Source organism: Canis lupus, chromosome 25 (assembly GCF_048164855.1).
Source record: "Canis lupus baileyi chromosome 25, mCanLup2.hap1, whole genome shotgun sequence".
In the NCBI taxonomy this organism is placed as follows: domain Eukaryota; kingdom Metazoa; phylum Chordata; class Mammalia; order Carnivora; family Canidae; genus Canis; species Canis lupus.
Window position 1 is genome coordinate 26,604,810 of NC_132862.1, and position 9,720 is coordinate 26,614,529.

At 38.5% G+C, this 9,720-nt stretch overlaps 1 protein-coding gene across 7 annotated transcripts in view; it reads right to left on the reverse strand.

Moving 5' to 3' along the window:
- The window catches only part of PYROXD1 (pyridine nucleotide-disulphide oxidoreductase domain 1), a 27,675-nt gene extending 19,180 nt beyond the window's left edge, over positions 1-8,495 (reverse strand). For 2 of the 7 annotated variants that reach the window (XM_072798753.1, XM_072798750.1), the window contains exons 1-2: positions 8,314-8,495; positions 3,572-3,652 (exon numbers count right to left, since the gene is read on the reverse strand). In XM_072798753.1, coding sequence (XP_072654854.1) covers positions 3,572-3,652; positions 8,314-8,397 — 165 coding nt within the window. In that variant the 5' untranslated portion in view covers positions 8,398-8,495. Of the gene's footprint in view, positions 1-3,571; positions 3,653-3,757; positions 3,853-8,313 lie in introns of all 7 variants that reach the window. The other 5 variants (XM_072798751.1, XM_072798755.1, XM_072798752.1 and 2 more) reach the window with 5 other exon arrangements.
- Between the last annotated feature and the right edge of the window lie 1,225 nt (positions 8,496-9,720).

Sequence of the window (9,720 nt, forward strand, 5' to 3'; positions counted from 1 at the left end):
TCAAGGTGAATCCAGCAATCTGTGCTCTATATCCCACTGTCTCTCACCTCCTCAGAACTCTTTCCTTATTCTGTATTCCTTATTTTCCTTTATGTATGGCCTTTCCTACTGATTTCTTAGTATCAACAGGTAAACAAGCTAAAGTATCTTTCATCTTAAAAGAATAAAACTCAACTTAATGCTAATCCTCATGTCCTCTATTTGCTGCCACCCGTCTTTTCTACCTTTCCAATTAAATTTCAAAAAAGAAAAGTTATGGTGACTTCATGTTAGAGTTACCTTCACTAACTTCTGAAAACAGTATAAACTGCCTCAAAGTCACCAAGATTTTACTAGATATAGGCACTTTTTTGAGTCATTGTCTGACCTTACTATTCCTGTAGATCTGACACCACTGACCTCTTTTTTTTTTTTTTTTAAATCAACATGAGACAGATTAAGGGGGCACCTTAATCTTTTTTTTTTTTTTTTTTTTTTTTTTAGATTTTATTTATTTATTCATGAGAGGCACAGAGAGAAAGAGAGGCAGAGACACAGGCAGAGGGAGAAGCAGGCTCCATGAAGGGAGCCCAACGTGGGACTCGATCCTGGATCTCCAGGATTGCAACCCGGGCCGAAGGCGGCACTAAATCGCTGAGCCACCAGGGCTGTCCCTGACCACTTCTCTTAATTAAATTTTTGCCTTCCATGTCTTCAGAGATACTCCTCTTTCATAGTTCTCCTCAATCTAGACTAATAAGAGTGGCTGTTTTCAGGTCTTCCTTTCTCTGTGACCTTCCTTTAAATGTCAGTGTTCCACAGGACCCTGCTGCTGGGCTCTTTCATTGTATAAATTGCATCCCATGCCTATGGCTCAGCTGACACTGAGACAATGATGAATACTAAGTTATCATCTCCAGTGTTCTCACCTACTGAAAATCCTCCAAAAGTTTGGCATCATCTAAATCTGGAGAAAATAGAATTCTGTACATAGCATACAAGCCCATAATGGTCAGGTCCCTGCCTACTGGTTCCACCTCACACTTTTACTCTAGCAGCACTGAATTAGTACCTCTTACAGCATATTGCACAGCCACATACTTTCATGCACCTGGCACTTGCCTGCCTCCATTTACCTCTTACAGACATGGGGAAACCTACTACTCTTTCAGTCTCAGTTTCAATGTACTCTTGTAAAGCCTTTCTGGATCCCCAAAGGCAGGCTTTGGCACTCATTCATAATACATTTATAAAAATGATTATGCACATATTGCAATATGACCTCAGCTGTTTTTGTTTTTTGCCACAATCAGGACAATTCCCATATTGTATGATAACTATGTCTCACAGATCTGTTGCCCCCAATAGAAAGGAATCATTCTGAGAAAGGTCTACTCATTAACCATGAGGGCCATGAAGGCAAAGGACCTGTATTCAAAACCTATCTATATACACCTCAGACATTGACCCAACCTCACTATGACTCATTTACCTCATCTATAAGTAGGGTAATAAAAGAACTTACTTCATAGAGTTACTTAAGGATTAAACTAATACATTTAAAACATTTATATATATTTTTTAATTTTTTTTTTTATTTATTTATGATAGTCAGAGAGAAGGAGAGGCAGAGACACAGGCAGAGGGAGAAGCAGGCTCCATGCACCGGGAGCCCGATGTGGGAATCGATCCTGGGTCTCCAGGATCGCGCCCTAGGCCAAAGGCAGGCGCCAAACCGCTGCGCCACCCAGGGATCCCTTCTTGCATTTAAAACATTTAGAAGAGTGTTTGGTGCATAGTAAATGTTCTAGAAGTAATGTGAGTTATTATTAGTAATCTTTTTTCTCCTTTAGAAGTTACACATGCCATGAAAGCAAACAGTACCTAATATAAAATAAAATGTGCCTCTTTATCATTCTCTGAATCTCACACTACCCCACCACTACTGCTGTCCCTTGATTCCAGAGATAATCAGTAGTGACTTTTTGTTGTATGTTCTATACTTTCTATCTCTATATTCTGGGTGCCTAGCACACTGGTTGATACATTGTATAAATGCTCAAAAAATGAGAAAAAGGATGCAATTTCCTACTCCTGAATATTAAGACTAGCTGATATTTGCATGTTTGTTATTCCAATGCACTTTCACATGTTAGTATATCTTAAACTCTCAACCTTGTTAAGTAAGCAAGGAAGGTATTATCCTAATATTATAAGTGAAGCAACTGAGATAGAGATTAGCCACGGCTAACCAAGCAGCCAGAAAATAAGTTAGGCCTAAAACCTAAGATTTTTTTCTCCTTCTACTGTACAAAATTTACAAAATTAGCAAAAATTGAACTCAAGTCTTATAACTACGTAAGAGTTACACCAAATTCATTCTGGAAAACACTTGTAAGGCCCAGCAATACATTCTGATCCTTTAAATGAATATATATGCTTTCTCTTTTAAGAGATTGATAGCCATAATTTATTCTATTGTTTTCTCAATCCTGCCGTAAGTCCTTTGGCTGTACCTGGGTAGTAAGATCTCTTACATACCTCCAAGCAGGTTATAAAGGATCAACATACTGTATTAAATTACCTTTGGTCTTAGGGGTTTACAACATGAGAAAGTTTTATTATCAGAATATAAGGGAAAACTTATATTAAAGACTATGGTAGGATTCTTCCCTGAATTATGGGAACAAAAGATTTACTTACGTAATTTTTTTGCATAGGCATTATAACACTTCAGTATATGCATAATTTATAAATATGTAAATATACATATATTAGGACATCAGTCGAAACTTTTTTGATGTGAGGTACACCATATCAAAAATGTTTAGAGATCACTATTCTATATCATGACCCAAATGATTTCAGACTCCTAAGGTAATGATATGATGCATGTAATGTAAATTCATGGAACTACTAGGTGTTTTGAGATGCTTATTACACATCTGAAACATTATCTGCAAGTGTAAACTTGCCTAGGAAGCACTTTTCTGATTTGCGAAGGCACACATTTATACACATACACTATATACATATGTATATATACAACTGCACATAAATCGGATATCCAAATGTATTTGTACTCATAGTTTACATTTGCATAGCATTTTTCCTCAAAAGAGCTTTATTTAAAATTTCCTGAAAAGTAATTCTGAGTGGGAGGAAAAGATGGGAAGAAAAAAAAGGACTACAAATTCAAATCATTTGAGTACTTTTTGTATTCAATTTAATTCTAAACTGAGCTTTGATTTTAAAATGACTATCAAAAGAACATTTGTCCTTTTAAACATCTGAAAACTGTAATTACACTACTATCAAAGTCACTGAAACTTAAAAACATTAATACTGAGATGCCTGGGGTGGCTCAGTGGTTGAGTGTCTGCCTTTGTCTCAGGTCCTGATCCCAGAGTCCTGGGATCGAGTCCTGCATCAGGCTCATTGCGGGAGCCTGTTTCTCCTTTTGCTTATGTCTCTGCCTCTCTCTCTCTCTCTCTCTCTCTCTCTCTTTCTCATGAATAAATAAATATTTTTAAAATAAAATAAATAAAAACTAAAAACCCGAATACTAAGAAAGTTATAAATAGATTCTTACCTGCTTGAAATTTGTAACCGCTTTAATAACAGGGCGAGCTGTTATCAGGAGGATATCTTCTGATGGAAACTGAATAGCCAACTTATAAAAAAAAAAAAGTTGGGAGAAAATATATGGTAAATAAGATTAAGTGTTAATATATATATATACCATGGGGGATAATGCAACTTTAATAATGTTACTAACCTGGGAAACTATAAACTCACTTTTCAACATCTAATGGTCTTCATTACTCTGGGGCTTGTTCCTATTTATGGGGTGATGGTGAGTAATGCTCAACTCTGATATTGACAAAACGAAGGATATATTTATACTAAACACAACAAAGATCTGCTGAACAAGAAACATGATGCAAAGAGGTATTCCTTATTTACTTAAACTACTTTACATACCAATTTAAAGTCATGCAGAGAAAGAGAGGAAAATATTTTCCTAATTAACAGTTAAACCAACTTCTATTTATTTTAAAATAATATTTTCACTTCCTTGCACAAGTATAATATTACAGCAAATCCTTACTAGTAATAAAAACTCAGACTCTTAGCCTGACTTTTCCCAAATGCTTTGGCATCACTATTCTGCCTCTTCCAAATGTCGAACCAGTATACACCCTAGGAAAACAGAACCATTTTAGTATTAGCTTCAACAGAATTGGGCAGCCCAGGTGGCTCAACGGTTTAGTGCCGCCTTCAGCCCGGGGTGTGATCCTGGAGACCCAGGATCGAGTCCCACGTTGGGCTCCCTGCATGGAGCCTGCTTCTCCCTCTGCCTGTGTCTCTGCTCCTCCCTCCCTTTCTCTTGAATAAATAAAATCTTAAAAAAAAAAAAAAAAAAGAACAGAATTTAGAGGCTTAACTTGCCATTTTTCATCATTTTCTTCTGGCTACCACCTCTCTCTTTCCCACTTTAAACTTCTTGAAAGAATCTTCTTAAATTATACTCCGGTTCCTCAACTCCACCAAGTGGAGAAATAGTTCACTGCAGAAATAGTTCTTTACCTTCTATACCACTGTTAACTGAGCATGTTCAACCAAAAAACTATTAGAATAAAATAAATTCAGTAAAATTTCAGGATACAAAATTGATACGCAGAAGTGGTCAAATTTCTATACACTAATAATGATCTATCAGGAAGAGAAATTAAGAAAACAATCCCATTTACAACTGCATCAACAACTGCATCCCATTTGCAACTGCATCAACTAGGAGTAAATTTAAACAAAGAAGTGAAAGACCTATATTCTGAAAAGAAATTTAGGAAGACAAAAATAAATGGGATGATCTACCATGCTCATGGATTAGAAGACTTATGACTTAGTGTTGTTAAAATGTCCATACTACCCAAAGCAATCTACAGATTCAATGCAATTCCCATCAAAATACCAATGGCATTTTTCACAGAACTGGAAAAAGAATCCTAAAATTTGTATGAAACTGCAGAAAATCCCAAATAGCAAGGCAATCTTGAGAAAGCAGAACGAAACTAGAAGTATTATGCTCCCTGATTGCAAACCATACTACAAAGCTGTATTAACCAAAGTAGTATGGTACTGGCACAAAAATGGACACACAGATCAATGGAATGGAACACATAGCTCAGAAAGAAGCCCATAGATGGTCAATTAATCTCTGATAAAGGAGGCAAGAATGTACAATAGGGGAAAAAGTCTCTTCATAAATAATATTGTGAAAACTGGACAGCTTACATGCCAAAGAATAAAACTGGACCACTACCTTACATCATATATGGACATACATTCAAAAGGGGTTAACGACCTGAATATAAGACTTGAAACCCTAACACTAAAAGAAAACACAGGTAATAAGCTCTTTGACACCAGTCTTCGCAATATTTTTTGAACTATTTTCCTCAGGCAAGGTAAAACAAAAAGCTAAAAAGCTAACACAAGCAAATGAAATTAAATCAAATTAAAAAACTTTTGCAAAGAGAAGGAAACCATCAACAAAACAAAAAGACAACCTAATGAATGGGAGAGGATATCATACATCTAATTGAGGTTAATAAAATATTACACAATATTTAACTTCTTTTTAAATGGGGAGAACCTGAATAGACATTTTCCCAAAGAAGACATGCAGATGGTCAACACCCTTGAAAACATGCTCAACATCACTAATCAGGGAAACGCAAATCAAAACCACAGTGAGACATCACCTCATATCTGTCCCACTGGCTATTATCAAAGAGATAAGAAATAACAAGAGTTGGTGAGGATATGCAGAAAAGGGAACCATTGTATACTGCTATCGGGAATGTAAATTGGTGCAGCTCCTATGGAAAACAGTATGGAGGCGCCTCAAAAAATTAAAAACAGAACTACCATATGACCCAGCAATTCTACTTCTGGATATTTACCTGAAGAAAACAAAAACAGCAATTCAAAGAGATACAGGCACTCCTATGCTCACTGCAGCATTATCTACAATAGCCACGCTAGGGAAGCAACCTAAGCATCCACCGATAGACGAATGGATTAAAAAGATGTGGTATGAAATATTATTATTCAACTATAAGATAAATGAAATCTTGTCATTTGTGACAACATGAATGACCCAGGGAGTATTATGTTGAGTGAAATAAGTCAGAGAAGATAAATACCATATAATTTCACTTATTTGTGGAAACTAAAAAACCAAACAAAACAGATTCATAGATACGAGAAACAGACTGTTGATTACCAGACTGGAAAGAGGTTGGGGGTGGGGGAGGCAGGCAAATTAGGTTAAAGGGATTAAGAAGAACAAACTTCCAGTTATAAAATAAGCCATAGGGATGTAATGTACAGCATACAGAACATAATCAACAATATTGTAATAACTTTCTATAGTGGTAGAGAGTAACTAGACCTACTGAGGTGATCATTTCATAATGTATGAAAATATCCAATCACTATGAGAGACAGACACCTATAGGATATTGTACGTCAATACTTCCATAAAGAAAAAAAAGAGCATCTTCAATTCACCTATACATCCTTAAATTCCACCAATTCTTCTTAATATCACTTTATTTGAACTTTGTATAATAACTTGATAATATTACCACTCTCTTTACCTTTCTTTTCTTTGTATTTCTATGATTTATTTCCCTACTTTGTTTTCATTGCTACACCTGGCCCTCTAAATTTCTTCATACTACTAAATTCGCCTTCCAATTGGCCTAACAGTCTCATTTTAACCAGCTGCCCCTGCCCTAAACACACTGGAGCTAATCACCTCTCAAAATTTTTCATTTGACCACATTAGGCCACAGCTCCTACTTGCAAGTTCTTATTAAATTCTTAGCAAGACTTACATGATCTGGCCTCTGCCAACCTTTCTGGCTTCATCTCCGCTTACCTCCCCTCAACACCATGTACGTTGAACTTTGCTGCTCTCAGGTAGTGCCATGCTTTTCCACCTGACATTATATCCTAGCCTCCCTTCGGACCATCTGATTGTTCATGTCTACTTGGTGAACTTCTGCCCATTGTTCTATACTGAAACGAAAGGATCCCATCAATTCATGCCCTACCAACTCTTCAGGCACCCTAAATTGGAACGATTTATCCACATGTCTCTTCTACTAGACTGTGAGTCCTAAAAAGGAAGTAGCATGCTTTGTTTATAAATAACTAATCAGCTCTTAGTACAGTGTCTAGATCTTAAGCGTTTACTTGGTGGGGGGGGGGGGGGAAAAGGAAAATACAGACCTGGAGATTAAAAGTTTGCAAACAACTCGAATTTCTTGCACTACTTCTGTGACTTCAATAATTGCTTATATTTACTTATTTATATTTATATTTAATATTTACTTATATTAAAAGTTTGCAAACAACTCGAATTTCTTGCACTACTTCTGTGACTTCAATAATTGCTTATATTTACTTAAAATGTTGACTTAACAACGACAAAAAAAAAAAAAACTAGTCCTTTTTAGACTAAATATCTATCTATCTATATAGTCTGATTAGTCACTATAATCAGAAAAGCACTCCCCAGATACATTTAATCCCTTGCTGGTTGTTTTACAAAACATTACTAAAGATGAAATCTCTTTTAATTTTGGGAGTTCAAAGTATAGGAAACAACGTAAGGGTTTAATCAGTTATTGACGATGAACTAAGGACCTGGCGTTTACTTGGAAGCTGGATTCCATCAACTAACTAAGAAAAGAGGCTGAATTTTCTGACCAAGTACTTCTTAGTTTTTTTTTTTTTGTTTTTTTTTTTTTTTTTAATTTATTTATGATAGTCACACAGAGAGAGAGAGAGAGAGAGAGGCAGAGACATAGGCAGAAGGAGACGCAGGCTCCATGCACCGGGAGCCCGACGTGGGATTCGATCCCGGGTCTCCAGGATCACGCCCCGGGCCAAAGGCAGGCGCCAAACCGCTGCGCCACCCAGGGATCCCACTTCTTAGTTTTAAGGCCTCTTGCTGCTCTGGCATAACTAGGCCCAGAGTCTGATTCCGTCGGCTTCGGGGTCCCCTTCCGAAACACCTGCTCCCCGCTCCTCCCTGCGGCTGAGCGAAGCGAGAGGTACTAAGAACTTCGTCCAAGGGCCACCTCACAGTCTCTAATACCTGGAGAGCAAGAAGGAGTGGGGGGGGGGGGGGGGGAGAGGAAGCGGCTAACAGCGGCTCACAGGGATCCAGAGGAAGGACGTTGGGAGAGACGGGAAGGTGCCCTGAGCGCCACCGCCCCCAGGCCGGGGAAGCGGCGGAACTGCGCGCCCGCTTACCTGCTCAGCACAGGTGACACCCGCGATGCCTCCGCCGACCACCACGAACCTCCCTGCCGTCGAGGGAGGGCGCGCGGCCTCCATGCTCTCAAACTCCTTGGTGGTTTCCTAACAACCAGAACGCGAGCCCCGGGAGCGAGTGCTTTGGGAGCGGAAGTCAAGCTGGGCGGCCACTTCCGGTGCCCGCGTAGGAGCCTGGGAAGCTCAGCTACGGGTGCCCGGCGGCTCACACTTAGTGTCCTTGCGTTTGCGCTTCGGGCTGATTGAGGATCCCGAGGATGTCCCTTTGACTTCAGGGCTTTGTTGTACCGTCTCTACCCCTGGATGTGGTTTTTTCCACGCAGGTTGGATAAAGAGAAGACACGAAACAAAAGGAAAGGGAATGGGTCTCCACGAGGAGCTCGGCGGATTGTCTGAGCGCAGCCCAGAGTTCCCACCGGCGGAGCGTTCTGGGATCCCACGAGCTGCCCCGAGCTGTCGCTGCTCGTTCTTGCGAGGAATTGGGCGTGGGCTGAGCCTGTAGACTCGGAGGCACGGGCAGTACCGGCCTCGCTGCCTTTCGCCCAGCAGTGCGGGATTTTGTGTTTTGGAAGCGCATTCTTCGTGATGCATTCAAGCAAAGCAGTACTGCTGAATTGTTCTCCAAGAAGTTCTTTCCATCTGCAATTTTGACCCCAGCTAAAATTCCCAGTAGTAGAGTTGTTCACCATTTTGTCAAAATGAATGAACATTCTTCCCAAATTTCTGGTAAATAGCATGTGTGAAGCCTGAATGAAATATTCCCAATCTTAATTTTACCGCTAATATGTTTTTGTGGTATTCATTCTTCTTGGAGGAATGGCTATTTTCTTTTTACTTTTTTTTTTTTTTACTATATTCACGTTATTACAGTATTTACTATTTTGATTTTTTTTTTGCTATTTACTATTGTCTCCTGTAATATTTTCCTTAAGTGTTGTACTATAATATTAAGAAGGTACAATTTCTCTAAGTGGCTCACTCTAAAACTAGTAATTACAATGCCCCCCCCCTTAATTCTTTAAACTCTGGAAATAATCATTCTATATAAATAGAAAAATCTACCATGTAATTACAGCTATTTACTGATATCCCTAGTAATTATTGTGTTTTGATTTAATAAATCAAATAGTAGGGAGTACAACAGTGATTCTAATTCGTATTACTAGCTTAGACAAGAAAACAAAACATTCTAGGAGGAAATAGTACTTTAAACCCATTGAAATCTAGTCCTATTTACTTCTGTAGCCTCTTATTTTCACATGGTCTCACTCACAATGTGCTCCATCTACACTGAAATACACTGGCAGCATCCAGATTACAGCATGCTCTTTCTTTTCTGAACATTTGCACCTAACTTTTTCTATAATGCTCTTCCTCCAACTGATT